This window comes from Mycteria americana, chromosome 9 (assembly GCF_035582795.1).
Source record: "Mycteria americana isolate JAX WOST 10 ecotype Jacksonville Zoo and Gardens chromosome 9, USCA_MyAme_1.0, whole genome shotgun sequence".
NCBI classification, from domain to species: domain Eukaryota; kingdom Metazoa; phylum Chordata; class Aves; order Ciconiiformes; family Ciconiidae; genus Mycteria; species Mycteria americana.
The window spans coordinates 15,095,806-15,118,166 of record NC_134373.1 but is presented as its reverse complement, the minus strand read 5'-3'; the positions used below and the strand labels follow the sequence as shown (position 1 = coordinate 15,118,166).

At 40.4% G+C, this 22,361-nt stretch overlaps 1 protein-coding gene across 3 annotated transcripts in view; it reads left to right on the top strand.

Annotated features, from left to right (window-relative positions):
* Positions 1–22,361, top strand: part of PARD3B (par-3 family cell polarity regulator beta) — a 443,287-nt gene that overhangs the window by 336,041 nt on the left and 84,885 nt on the right. For all 3 annotated transcript variants that reach the window (XR_012777023.1, XM_075511456.1, XM_075511455.1), the window contains one exon: positions 5,104–5,214. Coding sequence is in view for 2 of the 3 variants with exons in the window: in XM_075511456.1 (XP_075367571.1) it covers positions 5,104–5,214 (111 nt within the window). In the remaining variant the exon portion in view is untranslated. The remainder of the gene's footprint in view (positions 1–5,103; positions 5,215–22,361) is intronic.

Sequence of the window (22,361 nt, the reverse complement as noted above, 5' to 3'; positions counted from 1 at the left end):
AGCAGGGGGCTGGCAGTGGGGCAAGGAAAAGAGATGCTCATCCCTCCTGGCTTGCGGGCCCCCGCGCAGAGCTGCCCTTTTACCAGAAGTTGAACTCGTGTCATGGAGGTACTTTCATCTTCTTGGATATTGGTGAAGATTTGAACAGTGTTGCCCAGCCCTTGCTGTGTGTGCTCTGTTCTCAAAATGTCGAAACGTGTTTTACCAAAACATGTTCTCTTCTTTCTATAGTTTTTTCAGTTGTTGCAAAGCTCTTGGTCCCACTGGTGTAATACTCAATGGCATGCCCAATAAGTAAACATTTAATAACAAACCTTTTAGGTATTTAGAGAGCCACTAAAAATGTAAAAGATGTATTTCATTAATGCTGCTATTAACATAAATGTAAAATGAGCCTGGCCTGTAATCACCAACAAGTCTGACTCACTAAAGATCTTTATGGCAAAGTTTAATACTCTGTAAAAGCGTATGTATGAAAGTGATTAATCAAAGCACAGCACTGCTTCTAGGGTATTTCTTCTGCTGTAAAGCTGAGTGATAAAATAACTTAAAACACACGGTGGTAGTGGCAGTTAATAAGCTTTTTATAGTCCCTGTGTGGACCTGAAAATCATACCTTATTAGTATCTTTATCTTTCTTGCTCACTCATTCATTCTTACTCACATTTAAATTTAATTTTAAGGGTTATTTCTGGTCTTTCATAAGGGAGCTGCTTTAATAATCTCAACATTTTTCCCCATTTGCTGTGAAATGACTAGGAGCCAGAGCTTTTGTTATATGTACTTTACAAATCATTTTGTTTTTTTACAGATCATTTCTGGAGATGTCAAGATTTTATGACATTGTTAGGCTTTGTATCTTGCTTGACTGTGTCATAGGCCCTCTGGAATTATTTCCCCGCGGATGTCTGCAATTCCATTATGTACCGTTAGCTGCAGTGACACCTACTGATCCAGGGCAACTGAATTAACTAAGAAATCCAAATTGCTGAATTTAGTCAGGAAGCTGCTTAGGGTTCCAGCCACCAGATGTTTCTCCTGCTTAGAGGTCTGGGACTTTATAGACCTGCCTGCTTTTTAATCCTTGAAGCAAATATCAACACATTTGAGATCTGGAAGCTCACAGCTCCACACGGAAACGAAGTGTTGCCATGACCACAGCTTTAGGTCTTGCATATAAGACGTTTATCCCAAGTATAACAGAGCAGGTCTATAGAAGGGGGTTTTTAATTTTTAGTCCTTGGAAGCCCTGAAAAGAAGCATACATATGCTTTAATGTTACAGCCAACAGAGTGGTAATACATACTGCAAGATGACGACACACGTTTGGTATTCAGAGACTTCATTCATTTAATGCTTCTAAGGGGAAAAATTTTAGGTATTTGCAGGACACCCTTTGAAATTAATAGAAATAGAATAGTTCCTCAGTCTCACACGGCATGTTTTCAACTGTTGCATATGGGCTTTTCCCATAAGGATGAAGCACTTGGAGGTCTGATCGCATAAAGAAAATCCCTTTATGCTTTTGTTTACAGGAGGACTATGCTCTGAGTAGTTGGAATATTAATTTTCTCAACTGAAAAGTATGCTAAGGTTATTAGGACTTTAACTTCTTTAACAGTACTTCCCAGGCATTTACAGTGGATAATCACAGAACTGGGGCACTCATTCAACCTGGGAAGATGCGGATTTATTTACTTTCTGTCGTTATGATTACAAGTGGCTTCATTTGATATAAATTGATTATAGATGGATATAGAATGAGAGGATACAGCTGATCCATTTGTTTTCAGGTCTTCTAGTTAAATTTCTCTATTTGCTACATAAGGGTTTCAGAGTAACAATTCCATCAGATATTAAGTTGAAGAGAATTTTGCTGTGCACAGTATGGCAAAACAGACCTTATAAAAATTTGTGCACCATACATTTTTTCATTAATGTTTTTATTCTTCTGACAATAGCATTAATATGGAAGGCAGATTTTACCACAGTCCAATTATTTGTTGCCTGGAGAACTGGAAACTTCAAATCCTAAGGCCTTTCAGTTTTCATAGAATTTTAATATGGATTTGATTAATTCCATAGTATAATTTTGGCAATAGATTTTTATCCTGTCCTTGTTGAAATCAGTGGAGGGCCTCACACTGATATCAGTGAGAACATGATCAAACCCAGTTGGGCAGCAAGTACTCTTACTTCTTTTTTGTTGTTGTTCCTATAAGCAGTAGAGGACCGTTAAGCCTGTAGTGCACAAACCCATGCAAAATTACAATGAGTGCAAGTTAATTTTACCATCGGAAGCCCATGGCAATTAGTGAGACCCATATGCACTGTTAAGAGAAGCAGTGTAGAATAGACAGCATTAAACCACAAAAACCCCAGTATCCTCTCTGCCTGAATTTATACACCCTATCATAAAATTTATGGTCTTTACACAACAGTGTTAAATTTTTGCTGCTTTTATTTTTTAATGTTTGTGCAAGATTTTTGTTGAGCTGAAAAACATATTACAATAAGAAGAAGAAAATGGATTTTTATGGTATAGCAATGTGCAAAAGAGGCCAAAAATCCGAAGTTTCCTAGCCTTGAGCTATATGCTGTATACTTAGTGTAACAGGTAAAAATTGTAAACATGCACAAATCCCATCTGAAGCCAAAAATAGCAAAAAAACAAAAGTTGTTTTCATCAAGACCAACTCACTATTCCCAATTTATAATTACACTGGAACTTGCCAGTTTATGGCAAGAGCAGCTCTACCAGCAAACAGCACTATTTTTGCTGAGAGTTGTCATGTTGGCAGTTATTACAATCCAAATTGTCACTTTATTTTATTTAAAATTTATTTCCCCAGTAAGCAAGAAATAATACCTAGGCTTGAAAGGGATGTATGTTAAAGAGTTTTTTTACATTTCTCTGGAGTATGCAACATATCCAACTTCAGCTCCCTGCAGCAATACAAAATGCCCAAGAATAATGTTTTCAAAATCAATACATAGTACAGTCGAATATGAAACTCCACGAACCCATAATTGAAACTGTGGGAGAAAAGCAGGCAGCCTGAATGTAAACAAAGTACCAGGGTTGGATTATGACCAAGGTGCAAGTGCTAATACAGCCTCTCTTGAGAAAACTGCCATGAGACCTTCCCAGCATGTGCAAGCGTTAGGAAGCAGGGGTGCTTCAGGTGCAGCCTGCTGGTGCTCATCCCCAGGCGATTTGTTGTTTGACTGCCTGACATCTCTGTAGAGAGCAATATATGCAGAGTTTCATCTAGCTTTTGTTTTCCACCTGGGTCATCTCGTATCTGTGAGCCCTTCTCACTTTGTACCTTCTCACTCTGTATGTACAACCCCTGTCTCTCTCTTGTGTTTCCCGACTGCTGCCTTCACTGCCATCACCATCCTCTGACGGGGTTTGTGGCTCCACAGTCTCTTGGGTCTGCTAGAACTCAGAAAGCAGCAGTGGAATTGGTGTGCTGCTCTACACTCAAGAAAAGCCAAAGCATGGAAAGTATCTGCTGTCTTTCTGGAAGCACTGAAATGAGTAGGAACCATAATAAAAGAATTTAAGATTGTTTGTAGTTGAGGTATTTTGATCAAAGGATCCCTCAAAGAATGTAAGACACCATCTATCTCTGTTGCCACACATAAGAAAAAGGAAGAGAAGACCATCCACTGAGATATGCTACTCCCCAGCACAGTCCATGGCAGAGCCATGATAAAGCATCTCATGTTATTACCTGTGGTATTTGCCCTTCTTCTCATTAGCACCACATGCCACATGTCTGTCTTTCATGCCCATCATTCCCTTTCTAACCAAGTTCTTATTCTCTGGAAGACTTGCTGCAGAGTCCCTAAGAATTTCATTTGACCACAAGCTCAGAATTATTGATTAAATTCACAAAAAATTTGGATCATTAACTTATGAGCCTGACAGTATTTGCAAGATTTCTGCTTTGGTCAGAGGAGAAACCTAAAGTCAATGATTTACAGCTTAAGAAGATGCACAGTGGTTCAGCTATTTCACTTGAGGCAGCTTGGGCCAACATGAAAAATAAAAAGGGTAAAATAAAGATCACCGAGGCAATGCTGCAGACTTTCACAGAAGAGTTTGCCGTTTTGAGTGAGAGTAATTAGTTTGCGATATGGTATATTTGATGAAGAAATCATTGCTCTTCCTTACATTGTTGTCATGCATGCAAGGACACATTAATTTGCATGGGAAGACAGATTGATCATTTACGTGTGGAACTGAGAATTTCAAATTGGGGAAGAGAGGGGAGGTTTTTATACTTTTTGGCCCATAATTCATGAGCATATTTGACATACTTGACCCCAGTATTCTGTCTAGCTCCATCAGAAATGAAATGTAGCTCCCCAGTTCAGTCACCTTTTATAGGCTGTGTAAAGCAGACTTATGTTATGCATATTTGTACAGTGTACGGAATAGTGGGAGCCCCGAACTGATTGGGGTCTCTGGAGGACTTCCACAGCATAAATATTACATGACAGTATATTACTAGGCAGCAAGAAAAACCCAGAATTACGTTTAAAAAGAGCTCTTATGAACTGTCTAGTTTTGTACTCTCAGAATATATCAAGATTTTATTCTTTCTGATTGCATCGTCATTTAAACAAAGAACAAATCCTTAAATTAAGGCCAGACATGAATGAGAGATAATAGTTACTGATAAGAGCAGAACACGTGGTCCAGTTCGGGTGCTGACACCACAGCCACTGCAGATTGCTTTCAGAGAGCTGTCCTGTGGTAAGAAGAACCTTCAGCAACGTTAAGATGTGCCGTATTAATAGTCCAGCCCTGCAGTGCCTTGCGTTTCAGGTTTGGTGGGGCTTTTCAACTTTGTTTCAAGCAATAGCTTTCAAAAGTACAGGGTCTAAATCAATTTGTAACCAGTCCTTCCTATTGCATATGGCCCATTTAATACTGGTAACTTATTTTGCAATGTGGGAAATTTATGAGTGACTAAGATAAAAATTCACAGTGTTTTGATTGCCTAGAATTTCTGTGGTTTATGATAGATAAGTACTGTTTTTTCTTCTAGTAATTATTTCCTCCTGACTCCTCCTTGATATCTTAAACAGATTTGGAAAGAAAAAAGAAGATAAAAGTGGGAAAACGGATCAGAAGGGGAATCCAAAGCAAGGCATACTTAAAGAGGAGGAGCTGGAGAAAATGAAGGATGAACGTGAAAGGTGAGTAAATGGTGGCAGCGTCTTTGTTAATCAGATGAAAAACTTCAAAGCAAGAGATCGCTTGAAGGGACAGCCAGCCAGACCATGCCTGCTGGCAGTCAGGTCCAGGCAACGCAGAGCTTTAGGCCGGTCTCCTGGCCGAGTCAGGGCTGCTGTATGACAGGAGCTTGCCTGTCTCCTGCAGTTTCTGTGCACTTCACTGTGGTAGCTGCTATTGAGATCCCAACTTCTGCTAAGCTGGTGAAGATCAGTTCCTTCAAAACCTGTTTCACCTCTGCCCATTCCCAAGACCAGCTGACTTAGTAATTTTTTTCTTTACTTCTCTAAAGCAAGAACCTCCTCCCTTCTCTCCTGACAGCCTCTGCTTTTCCAGCACTTCAGACCTCTTTGGCTTCAGCGGGCTGTGCCATCAAATGGTAGTTTTTGTACTTAGGTATGTTCTTCTCTGCACAGTGTTTGCTGGTTAGCCATACGTTGCAGAAACATCTACTCAACAAATGCTGAGTATGCCAAGAGACACCAGGAAGAAAGCAGGTTCAAATGGTTAACATCAGTCTGAAGAGGTAGGGTCTGCAAGCAGTGGGGTGGGTGAGATGGGCAAGGCAAGAAGCTGGGTGTGTGCCAGCTGTTAGTTGCCATATTTCTGAGGTAAGGTTCTGAGTCTGAAATGAAAGGAACCACTAATGTGAATAAGCCCAGTTCTCTGTCTTGTTCATAAAATACTCCTTTTTCATGCCCAATCTTAGCAACTTCATTATCTTTCCAAACAAAGAGAATTTATAGTTTTCTGCTTTCTCCCATGTCTGCCCTTCAGTAACTGGGGACAGTTTGCAAGTGCTGACAAGGCTCAGCAAACTCCTCTCTCCCCTTGCCCACGACTCATCCAGATGTACATCATGATATGCTGAGGAAGGTCTTTGTTTCCCTCTGATGGCTGCTATCAGAAAAGTTAAAGAGCCTATACTTGCTGGCTCTCAAGAGGTGTCTGCAGTTGCCGTAAAACTTTCCAAGTTGTAGTAATATGAGTTGTCAGGGCATGGGGAAGCTTTCAGAGGTCACTTTCCTTCACTGGAACATCCTGCTCCTGGGAGGTGGAATGGAAGCAGTTATGCTTCCTTTGGGCAGGCAGGGTCTTTCCACATGGGCCAGCCTTTGAGGTGCTGGTCAGGGCCCAGGGAAAAGACACTCTGCTTTCATTCGAGTCATGCAGTGCGTGGTCAGCCGTATAAGTGGTAGCTAATGGGTTTGATGGGGGAAAAGGAATAAATCCAAACCCCAACTCTTGAAGTCTGCTGCTAATATTTACTGGTTTAAAAGCTAGTAAGTTATCCAGTTTTTACAGTGCTTGTACTGGATATGCTTAGACAGTGTTTAAGTATTTAGTTCATCTACGTTAAATAATGTCAGGAGAAACTTTGGACCATTTGTTTTAAAATTTCTGTGCCGTGTCCTTGATTTTGCCAGATTGATGAGTGCCTTTATTTTAAACTGCTGACTCCCAATTTGGATACTGGCAATTTGAGAGGTATGTGTCCTTCATTTTAAAGAAGCCAGTGTCTTTTATTAGGGTCCTGGCAAGCTAAGAAGCATGTATCCCATCTGTTAAAGGGCCAGTGTCATTTACTAAAATGTTGGCAGGCTGCAAGGAATGAACCCTTCTGTCTAGAGGTCTAACATTCCAATTGGACACAAGATAATTGTTCTTAATATTTCTTTAGCGTTGTATGCTTTTTTTTAAATTACAGTCACTGATTGACAGTAACTTGGTAAGGCTGCCTTAGAAACTGGCAGCTCAATGTCTTCATCATTCTGGTTGCTCTAGTAATGATTTCAGTTTTGACCTGGAAGAGTTTGCGACTGAAATGGAGAACAGCAGGTGTGTTGAGAAGTGGATGAACCAAGATGATATTTTTAACTCACTTATTTGATTCTTCTTCTATAATGCACAAGAATAGAACTATCACCCCACTTTTTATCAGGTAATACAGCTTATATGTTTGGGTGATTAAAATTAAAAAATAAAAATAAAAAAACAGAAGAGGAGCGAAGAAATTTTCCCTACGTTATCGCCAAAGCAATGCAACACATGCTGTAAAAACAAGCAATTCACTTCAACTTTCTAAATTAAGTAAGAGCATGGCTGTATATGTTTGCCCACATAAGACTATCTACAGGCTGACTATTGAACCCTTCTTGAGTTGATCATAAAACAGAAGAGACTTTATCTTTCCTAGAGGAAAATTATATAAGGAAGCTAGTTCTCATATATGGGTAAGAACTGTTTGGGAAATTGATTAAAATCAATGGAAGGAGACATTACCTGACTTGAAGGTAATTCAGTCCTTTTGCTTAGTTGTTGACTGTTCACCTAGTGATGATGCTCATTAAGATAGTAAAGTCAAGTTTTATAGCTGTGTCCCAAGATTTAGTAATTCTATAATGTAATTCAAGTCCAAGATTTTAATGCACATATTGGCAAAGAAAACCTTGTGGCACATCCACACCATAGATCTTCTGCTTCTATGACTTCACTAGCTGCAATCCTGCATACTTGGTCTCATATTTATAAAACCAAGCTTCACTGAAGCTTACTAGAACATAGGTATATTTTCAAGTCTGTTCTTGTTGAGAGTGAAATGAGTATATGTTAAAACTACTAGGCATGTAATAGTAGAACAGACTACAGAACTGTTGATAGAAATGTAGTACGTTTTGTCCCGATACCTGTGAACAAATCCTGTATTAAGAGCTTGAATAAAATACAAATTGCTTTTCTAACATTTAACCTTTTCGGGATTAACTTAAACACGCACCTAACTTTACCTTTCTGAGATTAGCTGTATAAATAATTCTTGTTCAGATCCTCAATCCAATAATTACAATATTAAAGTCAGGTTTTTTGCTTAAACTTCAGTTTTCTTAAATGCTGACTGCCTAAACATTTCAGGATCTGTCATACTAACTGATACTATGGATTTTCATCTGACAGGTTTTTTTTCAGAGGCTGAGCTGTCCATTTTGGACGCTAGTGGAAGAGGTCAGAGTAGTTGATTTTTGGGCTGGGTGTGACAGGATTAATGATCAAGTGCATTTCAGCATCTTAGCAGCTGCAGACCTCGCATGGTTTTGGATGTTGGTTTTGCATGCAATATATGCTTGGCAGCTCTCCAAAAAACAGAACACTGTTCCAAGATCTCAGCTGAGAAATATTTTTCAGTAGGAAGTGCATTTCCAGTGTACAGGAGTAGGCTGTCTCTCAGAGTTCTGCAAAGAGTTTTTTGATTGGTATTGGATAGGTACAGTAATATCTCACAAAATTCCAGGGATAGGCCTGCTGTAAAGGATGCAGCCTTCTTCCAGAAATTTTGACAAGGTTTACAGACGTGCAGAAATGTCAGATGTGTTCAGTGCACAATTGTGGGTTGGCTGTGCAGTACAAACTCAGGGACTCTGGCTCTGACAAGAAACATCAGATCTTACGTAGGTGTGCTGCATGGGCGTAAGTCCATCATGCTCAGAATAGGTTGGATTTCCTGCTTGCACAGAGAAGGAATTGTACAGTGCATGTGCAACATGTCTGGCACATCCAGAATGTGTTAGAGCTAGTAGGCGTATGCAGACAGAGTATACAGCACTCACTCTGTAGTGCAGATGCTTCCCAAAAGGATTGGACTTGCTTGCGCATTGGTCCTTAGCACAGATTTGCCTGGCAACCCCTTTTATGGGCCACCAACTTTCAGATTTGAACCTTAAAAAGTGAAAATATATTTAGTATTTCTCTAGCCTAGTAATTTCTACTTCCATTCCACATTGTCCTATTCTCAGTTTGCAGTGCAGCTCTCTGTGCTGCCTTGTAGCTGCAGTTCTCTGAAGCAGCTCCACATCCTGCACTGAAATGCTGACATCGTTATTTTTTTACTTCTTGTATTCCCTAGCAATCCTCACCAAGATCAAGGTCTCATTGGGCTCGTTGCTGTTAGGGAAGCTTGGGCCTGACCCTAAGCACTACAGTTGAGGTAGAAGAGAGAAAATCTGGCAGGGGAAAAAAAAAGTGTCCTGGGGGTGGGAATCTGACATGCAGGCAGTGCAGCTGCTTGTCCAGGTTCCTAAAAAGTCCCTGTCAGGCTAGGAATTTGTTCCAGACCGCAGCCCCAGGCCTCCTTTCTTTTCAAAGCCAGTACTTTATTATATGACTGTTACTTCTGCAGGCTCCAACTGGTTAACGGGAACTTAGGATGTTAGGCATTCCTTGTTTAGTAATAGCCTTATCTGTGTCCAATTGAATATGAAGTCAGCACCTCCTCTAAATTTTACTATTTTCTTCTTCTCCCCCTACCTCCCTTAGCTTTCCTTGTGCCACAGCGATGCAATGTCACTGAAACTTGGCTGGAGAAAGTCAGAAGTTCATGACACAGATAGTTTAGGAGGACAGACTTAACTGGTGATATAGTTCTCTGAGGTGGTGGTTTGTCCTTCCTGACACAAGTCAAGTGGTTCATTGGACTGAGGCCCTATTTTAAATAAATTCATCGTTTTGTTCATGCTTCAAAGAGTTTGGCTGTAATAAAGCATGTGCTCCAAAGGTCTAGAATCTGCCCATAAAAGGAAAAAGCAAATGCTATGTCTGAGGTTTATTTTGATCAAGCTGACTCAAATCTGTATTTTTAGTGTGTTCTGTATAAATTACTCAGACTTTATCATTTTAACAACAAGATGTTCACTACATTATTAAATACTGGAAGAGATCCTGTCTTTCCTTTCCCTCAAAACAAGATTTCTCTTCCTCCCTTCCTCCATCTTTTTCCCACTTGTTTGGGCATGCTTTTTAATTTTCTAACATTTGAAAATCATTGTAAAACAAACTAGATAAATATATTAGGCACTTGAGTTTTACACGTAATAATTTGTTTGCCTTTCAAATGCAAATAAAGTGCCTATCAATTGGAAGAAAACTATTTTTTCCTGTTTGTTTAGGATTATTTTACTGGAATATTCCTGCTGAGACCAAAGTCTCTCTTCCAGCAGAGTCGAACGTTTCCTTGACATTAGAATAAAATTTCACAAAATGAAGCACCTTGTTGAAAACAGGGTGATTTTTAAAAGTAGCATATGAGTTGGTGATAAGGAGTCACTCTATGTAAAAAACAATACTCTGCACTTGTTCGTAGAAGTAGTTTCTTGTACAGTCTTGGTTTTGTAGTCCTCATTGGAATTAAGTGAGGAATTTTTTTTAATCGTATTATGTTTTTGAGTAGAGTGTTAGAGAAGCAGAAGGAACATCTGGACCTTGCTTTCTGAACATCTGAACTGAATGCTTAAGTTACAGTGAATCTCAAATTTGAGTAAAATTAAATGGTTTCAGTTTTTATGTGAAAGACAGAATTTCCTTTACTTTTCGGAAATCTTCCAGCAATTGAAGAGAGTTTCTCTCTTGTCTTATCAGCTCTGATGCTTGTTGCCTGTTCCCATAGTTAAAAAATCAATACATATGTTTTTGATATTTGGCAAACAGAGGTTTAATTTTGCAGCTGCAAGATCCCTGTATGAAGGGAATGCATCTTACAGAAACATTTAGAGACCACTTACATATGAGAGAATACTCGTGAGTGAAACTCCATTCCATTTCTGTCAGCATTTGTTTCATTATATTTAATTACAGAAAATTTGTATGTTACTGGAAATCAAAATGAAAACAAGAATAGCTGCATGCATGGCAGCATGGTAGAAAAGCCAAATTGTTTTGAATCAAAAGTTGAAATTCAGACTGTTACAGAAATGGAAGTATGGTTTTTGAATGCCTAGTCCATCTTCGAGCGCCCATACACACACACATTGTTACCAACCCCGTGTAGCTTTTGTGCCTGTGTTATCCACCTACCAAGTCTGAAAGTGTTGTTATGGCTGTTTATAGTTCATATTGATCTCTGACAAAATGTTGGTGATTTCTCTTCTCACCATTAAGCTCTGTGCTAAACCACATGTTTTTGGGACTCCTGAGCTTGTGCATCATTATTTATTAAGGGTTAATCCAACATGGTATATCTGTTCATTGAGTGTTCCTGACTTTGCAGCACAGCTAGGTCCTGTGGTTTAGACAAAATAAAGTGTTGGATGTGATCCCAGTTTTAATACTCCCAATTTATTATAACCATTGAACCCTGATCAGATCACGTATTGGATTGGATCCCAGTTTTTTTAAATGTCCCAATTTATTGCTGGCTTGCAACCCTGATAAGAATACATATTTGATTAAGGCTTCAGTTTTCAAAAATTCCAGTTAATTACTTTTAGATTCTTATTAGATCATAGCCGTGTAGTATGGTATGTTGAAGTTATGAAAAAATTACTGGATGATGTTGCACAGGTCAAGGTCATAGTTTCATTTTGTGCTGACAGTATGAAGTTATCAGATTTCTGTTTATTACTGTGGCAGCACTTGCACTGGACAGGAGGACAGATTAATCCCAACCCATTGATTCTGAATGATTCTCATTTTAGATCTGCTGCTGCTTTGCATACCAGAACATGTAATAAAAGCCTACCATTGAACATTGAGAGATTGGTGTTTGGTTATGAGTAGCTGAGGTAGACAGCTCCCACCTACCTTTCACAGGTTGTGATGTGGCATTTAGAACCAAATAGCAATTGAGCTGCTTCATGTGGCTAATCCACTGCTGGAGGACATTTTTAAGACAACATTAGGCTGAGAGTTGATCCCAGGTTGTCCTAGCTCAAGAATATTAAGAATCGAGGATAACAGAATGGCACATGGAATTGCCCTTTAACTATCACAGTACTACTCCAGGTATTGGAGACTGATGGAAATAGCACTTTCCAGGTGTCATAGCCATGCCCTCTAAATTTAAGCACCCAGATTCTCATCCAAGCCATTTAGCGTCCTTGGTTTGCCCTTCATTGAAGCACTGGTTTCACTTTGCTCTGGAGACCAGTTTTCACAAGCTGTGCCACCTGCCCACCTAAAAGGTCAGAGCAGCTTGGGGGCAATGGCCTGGCTCTTTCTTGCATAAATGGGCTAATGTGTGGTTCTTTTCTGTATATATGGGAGTTCTATTACTTGATGTTTTTTAAAATGACACTATAAAACAGAAATACTGCTGTTAGAAACTTTTATAGGCCAAACTAAGGTAGCGAAACTAGCCAGTATACTAGCCAACCTGGGTAATAGAGTGCTTTCTAGGAGACGGACTAATCTGGCTTAGGGATTTCTTTGATGCAGTGCTGAATGTAGGTCAGCTCTTGCCTACCCCAAAATCAATAAGGGCATAAGAATGACTTGGAAGCTGCATTTCATTCCTCGCCCTTCCATATGTGATATATGACAGTGTATCATAAATCTTTGGCGTGCACTTTGAATTAGTGCCACAGCACAGAATTCCTGTTCTCACTCCCTTACCAACGGGAAAAAAATGAGAATACAACTCGTGGGGATAGACAGGCAGGAAATCGGTTTGCACATGTAACTCTCTGTAGTGAGCTTAAACCAAAATAACTGGAAGTCTTAAAGCTTTGTCTGTTCAGCCAAAGCTGGGTTTTGCTTTCTAATCTGGGACTGTTAATTAGAAACAACCTGTGAATCCCAGACTAACAGATGGAGACTGTTCCTGTTCTCGAACAGAGAGATTCTGTTCAGTAGGTTCCAGGTTCAATGTTGTATGTGTAGAATAAAGAAATGTGCATGGAATATCATTATCACATGGAGCTAGGCTTGCTCCTTCCACTACTAGGATTTCATTCAAATGAAGTCATAATGTTTATGCAGTTGCAGAGATGGTTGTGCGAACTCATGAGGTCTCCCTAGCTAAGTGGAGCTGCGAGTGTCTATGCAGGGAGTGTTCCGAGAATACCCGCTCACTGATGGAGGAACCCCTGGGACTCAGTAGGTGTCGGTCTTCCTGGGGCTGTTCTGAGCTGTGTTACTGCATGTGGTTGTGGATGTTGGGTTTTCATGAGGTGTTACATTAATGTTGTGTCTTCCCGTGGTCATTACAGTGTCTCTGGTATTTTTCTTAAGACAGTGTTAGAATCCTCAGTGGTTTTGACTGATACGTACTACAGCAATCGCTGGAGCTGAGCTAGTCAGCGGCAATGAGTAAGTTCATAGACCGATGTCTCTGTCTCCCCGTAGTTTTTCTGCAGGTATACTGCAGTTACTTTATACTTGCTCACTGTTTATCTGATGAACTTCTCTGAAATAATTTGCTTGATGTCTTGGTTGGAGAGGTGGCTTTGAACGCAATTGGTATTGTTTCCATTCCTGACATTAAGTTCCCAATGACTAAAATATAAGCAAAGTTAAATCTTGCTTTCTAGGAGTATTCTGTTATTTTGATTCTCTTTTCATGATTATTTGTTCCAGAATGAGCTAATGTTATCAAAAGGGACTCGGGTATGATGTGCAGAGCACCTTCCTTATCTTTTTAACAGAAAAGTACAAATTACAGTAGCCTGAGAATTCCTTTAAAACAGTGTTGAGAACTAGGCCTGCAACTTACCTGTGGTCTGCAAAGCCCCTGCAGACTCAAGGCCATTTTGCAGGAGGAGCTTGGAGCTCTTAAAGGCATCAGAACATCTCAGGTGAAAGATGCCAAAGTAATTTTGACAAACCTGGAATGATTCCACCATCTAATCCACGTTGTCACAAAACAAGGAACATCCTGTTGACAGGAGGCTGAGCAACCTGATCTGTGCAGTCAGTCTTGCTTTCAGCAGGAGATTGAGCAGGGTCACCTTCAGAGGGTTCCTTCCAACCTAAATTTTTCTGATATTGTCACTTCAAAAAATAACTCAGGATAGTTGTGAGTAAAGAAAATTAAATATACTTGGCTTTTCCAGTAGTTGGTTTTCTGTAATCTGTGCATTTCACCCAGTGTACAACTGATGTGGACAAAAGAGAGATGGAAAAAATTCCTGAGAGTTAACAGAAAAGGTAAAATCCTGTTCTCACTGAAGTTCACGGGGTGGGGGAAAATGCACTGACCTCATTAGAGCCAGGATTTTCTTTAGAGGGCAGGATCCTGTGTAAGTTGGTAATCACTCCCTGTCACCTGTGAAATAAATGGAAGAACATTAAGACCTCAGTCTTGTCTATCCAAAGCTCACACTCCTCATTTTGTGGTATGAAAAGGCTATATTTCATCTTCAGTTTGTCATAATCTTAAATTTTAAGGTCAGTGTAGCTCTCTTTCTTTCTGCGGTTTTTCTTTCCTCTGTTTCTTTACTCACAACCTTCCAAAGGCAGCTGCTTTGGTCAGTTCAGCATTATACGGGTATGGGGTAGTTATCTAGAACAGGCAATATTTTATGTTTAGCCCTGGTGGTTTTTATTATTGGGCCGGTTAATGCTGTTATAAGATCTATCTTGTTTATCCCGAGTTACAGTCTCTTACTCCCTTGAATTTGTGGCTTGCCTTTTTTATTTCCGAGACTGTTTCTGTTCTTGTTTACAATTACAGATACTAATTATGGGGGAGAAGATGTTCAAATCCAGCACAATAGAATGAGCTGGAATGAAGAAACACTTGCATAGCTTATGGGGAAGATGTTTTTGACAAATATGCCTCCAGCAGAATACCCTGAAAGATAATACTAAATTAGATATTGTTTGAGTCTTGATGAGTCCATATCAGATGTCCTCAATTTACTGGCAAGAGGTGGATTTTTATTTTATTTTTTTTTTTTTAGCTATGAGATTTGCCTGCCTCTAGAGTTTTCCTAGGTCATGGTTGAAAAAATACAAATGAGTCTTTTCCTGATAAAAGATGCAAGTTTGAATAAGATTGTTAATGTCATTATAGACCATGACTGTCTGAAAAACGATTATGAAATAAAAAAAATTAAAAGCACTATACTGAAATTATCTCCTCAGATATTCAAGTGAAATATACCCATTCCCATCAGTGATTATGGCTTATGAATATCTGAAGGCAGGATGTATTCAGTCCACTATTATGTAAATGAATGAAAATACAAGATTTTAGTTACCAAAATATATTTTGCTAGCAGCTAGAAAGGAATTAAAACATTAAACCCAATGGAAATGTAAGTGACCTCCTGCAGAAATAGGCTGCTTTCCTCTAGACAACCCGTTACTCAATGTATGTATGAATTAGGTAAATGAGAGACAAAAGCAGAAATGTTATGTAAAATCACAGTTGAACTATTAAGATACTAAATCAGATGTAAATTGAGTAATCATTGCAGTATGTAGATCTCAGGGAGAGTCACATGAGTGGGGAAAAAGCAATGAAACAGCTTTTATTCTGCTGTTCACAAGGAACAACCAAATGAGTGGAAGAATGTTTAGCATCTCAATGATCTCAAAAGACTTAAAGGATCAAGTCCTTTTTCAGAGTTTAGGTATGCCTCAGACTGGTTCTACGCACACTCGCTTACCTGCTTTTATTCTGCCCCTCTTACTGCCAACAGAATAGAGATTATCCTGAGACCTATGGCCCTGTTTCTGTTACACATTTTGTCTTTGCTTGCTATTCATCCTTCTCCCCCGAGGAACATCTTTCATTGACTTAGCCAGCATCTTGCTCATTCATATACCTGTTTGCGCTTCCACAAAGTCTATTGCCTTTAATCCACCATACAAGAAATGTTGCTGTATTCATCTGAAGTATAAAACAAGGTCCCTTTGTGAAATACGCTGTTTTGGTCAGCAACTGCATTTTCTGTCCTGTGTTTGGCTACTTAGATAGGCACCTTGGGGCTCAAACCACGTCATTCTTTGTGCTCTGCTCAGTACTAAGCGCGCAGTCAGTGCATGGTAAATAAAAAAATGTTGCATCACTTTTACACTTTTCCTGGAAAGTCAGAAGAAACAGGATGACCCAGAGCTCATGGGGAGTGCAAGGGAGGAGGAGTTCAAACACCTCAGGAAAGGTGGTGCTTTTTTGTCATGGGCCTATTTTGGTCAGTTTTCCCCATCCAAAACTGTTCTGATGTGAAGTGCAGCCTTGCAGGTCTCCGAATAAGAAAGCCCATGGTCTCTCCTGGGCCAAGCTTCCCACCTGCAGTTTTTACGCTGTGGCCAGATCTAGTAGCTGTTGGTGGCACCGAGATGCTTCTCATGTCTCCTGTTGGGCAGCAGGCACCCTGTCCCTCGCTTGGGGGTGGCAGAGCCAGGAGGACGTGCTGCTTCGGGTTTTGTCCTGATCCAAGGTGATGGCTTGTTAGACTGTGACTCGCTGTGCAAAGCTCCTTTGGAGCTAGGGCTGGTGTTGGGCCTCCAGAACTGCAGGTTGGGCTCCGTCCAGTATCTTGCTCTTTGTTCCCTGTTGAAGGCAGTCTTTGGGTTCCATGGCTTTTAACGACCCTGACCTTCTTTGGGCTACTGTGCTAGTAACGTTAAGTCCTGCATTTTAATTTTCACAGAGGCTTAGAGCACTGGTTTTAGGAGCTTCAGCATTTTCTTGTTCCCCACTCACAACCCAGCCACCCACCCAGCTTCCGCCTGGTGGGCCAAGAGATGAGGAGTATCTCTTACGGCTTTTCCTAGCCCTCTCATTCTATTCCAAAAGCATTTCTGGGTCTGCTCCAAAAGTCACTTCTGCTCAGCTCTTCTGGAGTTTTCTTGAGGTGGTCCATATCCCTTCCCGCAGCTGCCTCACCCTGCGTGCGCTGCAGTCTTTTAAGCCAGCTTTCGCCTGTCAGTATCTCTGTCACCGATGTCAGGCTAAAGCATTTTACATTGTGTTTGTCACAGGCGGCGAATACATATGTGGTCATTGACAGTAGCTCAGCAGAAACACAATAACTTGTTAAGCCACAGTAACTCAATCCTGTGTCTGAGCTGCAGCTGGAAGGAACTGTTTGGGCTGTTAACCCTTTTATGGCTGCTGCACTCTAGGTTTATGTGTCTTTTCGTGTGTTAGTACATGAGAAATCACCATATATGATTTGTGTGGTTATGTCAGATAGGAAGATTGTTTCATGGATAAATGAGAGCGTTTCCTTGGTTTATAGCTCTGGGAGTGTGCTACTGAGCAGTATGTGAGGTATAGAGAAGTGTTTTCAAAATACCACATCCCACTTCCAGAATTACCTTAGGTATATAAGATCCTGTCTTCATTTGACTTTTACAAATAGGATGCAACATGTTTTGGAAATGTTACCTATAGTTCTATTGAGTTTATATATTTTATCAAACTATTTTTTTTTTCTGAAATTATTTGTTGTAGGGAATGGTTCTAGTGATAGCTAGTGGGTCTTGAAAGCAACAGAAAAGGTTAGGATAGGATATGTGTTTGGATGCTATTGAGAAAAAGATGGGTCACAGGAAAAAAAAAAAAGGGCATTGCTTGATACAGCACTTCTGTTGCCTGTCCTCTGGCTGCTTGTGTGCAAAGGTTGTGTTTTTACAGAAACACAGCTAGGGGAAGTTGATGTAGTTGTCGTGCAGTGATTTAACTGGAGAGCATGGTGTTCAGGTGGCGGAAGAGAGCAAGCAGGATTGATATGGGATACCCAAAAGGAAATATATCTAACTTCCCTTCATTCTGTGTGAGTTTTTCTTTTCCCTTTCCCTCATCAGGAAGTTTGTAGAAACTTTAGTGCTACACTAAATTGTTCAGACGGTGACCTGTGCCTCCCCTCATCTCTGGTTTCACTGCCAGCATCGTGGTGCTGAGTGACATTTTATCTTTTGTCACAAATTTGCACCAGTTGTTTAACCAGACCCATCCTGTGCTGCGAGTTTGGGGCTCTCTTGTAGTAATTGTATGTTCATAGTAACTGTAAGCTGATTGCTGTCATAGTTGTGTTGATTTGGAAGATTGGTTTTTTTGGTGATGGGGAGTAAAGATAATGCTGTTTCAGATAGGGAGAAATGCAGAGGGAGGTGCAGAAATGGTAAACGACTAGAGTAGGCTATAGCAGAAGTAGCTTGCTTAGCAGGGTTGGCAGAGCGTTATGGGAATGATGGAAGGAACAGCACATTCATTTTTTGTACGTCAGTAAAGAACTCCTGCGCACCTACTGGGATGTGCTATAGTTAAAACTGGGTGAAAACATGATGCTGAAATACAGTGAGGATATTTAAAACTTCACAAAAATGTGAAGAAACTTCAAAGGTGAAAAACATTAAGAGAAGGCATGGAAGGACAGGTAAATAGAAAGAAAAAGCAGCCATCTGATAGTTTGTTTCCCTATATTTGAACGTTTGAATTGACATGAAAAAGAGATCACTGAGCAAATTTTATAGATTTGCGCGGAAGAGTAAAAAGGAAACAAGAAATATTAATGCAATTATAGTAGCCATATTGAAAAGATGAAACATTGATCATGAAAGAATTTCACATAACCTGGTATTGACTGGTCCCTATAATATAGCATGGAAGTAATTGTTCTTGCGCAGGTTCGACTTATAATAGCGGCAGACATTGAAGATTGCATTCAGAAGGAGAAGTTGAAGAAGCTAGGCTTATTCACAGGAACAAAAGAAAATTGTGGTGACCTAATTCCAGCTTTTGTTGTGCAGAATATACCAGTATTGATAGCAGGACAAATTACTCTCACTGTCAGACATGAAAGCAAGATTCACGTGGTGATGCTGTGCTGCACTACTCTCGCTTTCAAATAGGTCTTAAATACCTGGGGGACAGGTGATGTATTGGTCCAAAGAACATTATGGGTCATGATTTTCTGAGAAACTGCTGTGACTTTTCTCGGGACTGGGTGCCGTGCCTTCTGCACTGGCATGTGACAAGACCATTCCTTGAAATGCAGTGTCCTCCCATTTTTCTGCCTGTATCATCCCACATGGACCTGTGTGTGCCATGAAACTTGTATCTCATATGATATATTCCTGCACTGAAGTCTTTGTTCAGGCTTTTTTGGTCACTAATTGAGGGTGAAGCCCTCCCCAGTTTCCCAGGTTTTTAAGAACATCCAGTGCTTTTTCAGAGTTGGAAAACAGCAACAATTTTAGTAGAATTTTAGTAGAAGAAGAGCAGGATAATTGGAGGTAAGGACTACTACTAAACTGACAGAGTTATTGGGTGCAGAAGCTAACAGTCACTTGTGTGATTTTTGTTTTGTTGTTTGTTGTTTTTTTTAAGCAAAGATAGTGCCTTCCTTTTTACATTTCTGACATAATCCCATGTGGGACATGTAAAATATTAATCCTTCTGCAAGAGGGTTTCTCTTGAAGTCCCTGTATGTATAAGAGAGAGAAATCAGCAGCATAGTCCTCCCTCCCTGCTTCACTGATGTCTGAGGCCTTATTTGCAATGGAAATCCATCCCTGTCCTTGTAGTACGGTGAGTGCTCCCAGATGATGAGCTACCTGAAAAGACTGTTTTTTACGTGAATGGACCAAGTGATAGCTTTGCCCCAAATTCCTTTATGTGAACGATGAACGTGGTGTTTCACTCACAGACACGGGCAGACTGGCTCCCTCGACCACTCCCCGCTGCATAATCTCTCTTTTATCTTTATTCACAAACCCTTGGAGGATAAAGGCTTTGCACACTTTCAGCTGCTCTCTAATTATTACTCATTTGCTAGCAGTGGTTTGTGGTTTAGATAGAAATGCAAGCTGACCACTGCTTTTTAGTTTCTGTTTTCATATACAGCTCCTTAGTGTTGATTTTCTCCCCATGCCATTGCCCATTGCTTTATGAATAAACACATGCCTTTTACCAAGGTCTATACCAGTGTCACCATTAGTTTTGCAAAGAATAAGTTGTATATCCTATCGTTCTGCAAATGCCATTAAACTCTCGCTGTCCCAAGCAGCCATCAGCCAGCTAAGCCAGTGCAATCGGCAGTAAAATGAGAGAATATGTGCCTTACTAACTGAATTGATCACATATTGACACCAGGCTATGCCCTCCATAAGATTCTCCAGTAAAATCTCCCTAGGGGCAAGAGTCAGCATTGTGCAGAATCAAAGGCTCATTTCGAAGCCTGCCACTTCCCCAAGACACTGCCTTACCCTGGGTGAGGTTGCACTGGAGCATAGCGCCTGTCCTCACCCGGGCCACCATTTGAATTCAAAGTAGGGAGTCTGTGTGGCATGAAAACCTGAAGCAAAAGGGAGTGAAGGTTAAGGGAGGAGGAGACGCTTGTACCGGGAAAGAAGCTCCAGGGAGAAAAAAGAAGAAATTCTTAGGAATTCTTAGGAAGCTTCAGTGTAGATACCTGAGAGGCGTTAAGGGTATAGACGGATTGTAGCTTATTTCTTCTTATCATCCTTTCATCTCTAAGAACTACTGTAGTAGATTACATTAAGGCTTTGTGAGTATTTTTTATGGTATCTGAAGAAAAATTAAAGAGAATGAACTAACTGGGCTGGGATCAGGAAGTTGAGGAAAAGCAGAAATGGCCTGTTAGGAAGATACTATTCTCTCACAGGATCTTTATATTAAAATATTTCATAGGATCATAGAATATCTCAAGTTGGAAGGGACCCATAAGGATCATCGAATCCAACTCCCTGCTCCTCTCAGGACTACCTAAAACTAAATCATATGACTAAGAGCATCATCCAGACGCTCCTTGAACTCTGACAGGCTTGGTGCCGTGACCGCTTCCCTGGGGAGCCTGTTCCGGTGACCAGCCACCCTCTCAGTGAAGAACTTTTTCCTAATGTCCAGGCTGAACTTCCCCTGATGCAGCTTCATGCCATTTCCTCGTGTCCTCTCGCTGGTCACCAGAGAGAGGAGATCAGCACCTCCCCCTCCGCTGCTCCCCGTGAGGAAGGTGCAGACCGCCACGAGGGCACCCCTCAGCCTTCTCTTCTCCGAGCTGAACAAGCCAAGTGACCTCAGCCGCTCCTCATAAGTCTTGCCCTCGAGGCCTTTCGCCATCTTGGCCGCCCTCCTCTGGATGCACTCCCATAGTTTGATGTCCTCCTTATACTGAGGCGCCCAAAACCGCACACTGTACTAGAGGGGAGCAAGGTCATCTGCTTCACTGAGGGAAGGCAGCGTGGAGAGTGGGCAACCCCCGACTGTCAAGGACTGTATCATATGCAGGCTCATCCCGCTGTAAAGTACGACTACATTTTAAGTGTTAAAAACTAGCATCACTTCTAGATATGTCCTAGCACAGTTAATGGAGATATGTAACTGGAAAGCATGCACGATACACATTAAGGTACTCAAGTATATATGTAGGAAGGCATGCTGTTCTCATTAGAATTATTTGTGAACCTTTTTAGCTACAAATTATTTGAAAAGTATTAGCGTTTATTTTGATGATACAATTCTAATGAAGGAAAATAAATGGTATGAATCCCATTCTGCACTTAATAGCTCCTGTCTGTCAGACTGGAAGCTCCCAATGTGCTCCTCTATTTCTTTAGGGAACCATTTTCTCCATGCCTTTTAAAGACTTTCTCCAGAACATCCTAATTTTTCACTATGCAGAGTCCTGAGGCCATTATGCTTTACTGGGGTAACCAAGTCTGCTAGACCCTCTTTACTTATTCTTCTATGGTACAAATTATACTGTTCTTTCTACACTGCTGCTGTGCTTCAGATACAGGCAACAGCAAATGTTGACTTCTTCTGTCAGGCACTGCATCTCTGTATCTGTCTTCCCTTCTTTGTTTTTTCCTCCGTGCTCCGTTATTTTCTGTAAATGCTATTTATTACGTCCTGCGGTCAGCATTCTGCCAGATCCATCTCACTGCATTTAATTACGCTGTGTTGAAGAGGAGCTGAGCAGTTAACAGAAGTTGCGTGCTCACAGAGCCTTGCTATAGGTTTTTTTTCTCCAGCATGAATGTTGAATCATTGAATATCAGCTGAGTTTGAAATTTACCTGAATATGTTTTACTATTCCAAAGAGATTACACAATGGCCCTGATTAGCAGCAGCATTTTGTAATACCACTTAAGGCTTTATCACAGTGGAGTACTGCCAGTAATAGTCTTTAATTCACTTATATGTACCAATTCATCTCTGTCAGGTTTCTATTAATTTCTTTGCTGTTTTACTTTGTCCCTATCCCCTCTATAATAAGGCATGATTTCCACATTTATGTAGCCAAAATAAAATAAAACAAAAGTTAAATCTTCAGCAAATTAACTGTGGTCCTTTGATTTGAGACAACTGTGCCATCTCTCCATTTATGTTCACATTTAATCCACTTTTCACAAGTTAATGTATTTAGGA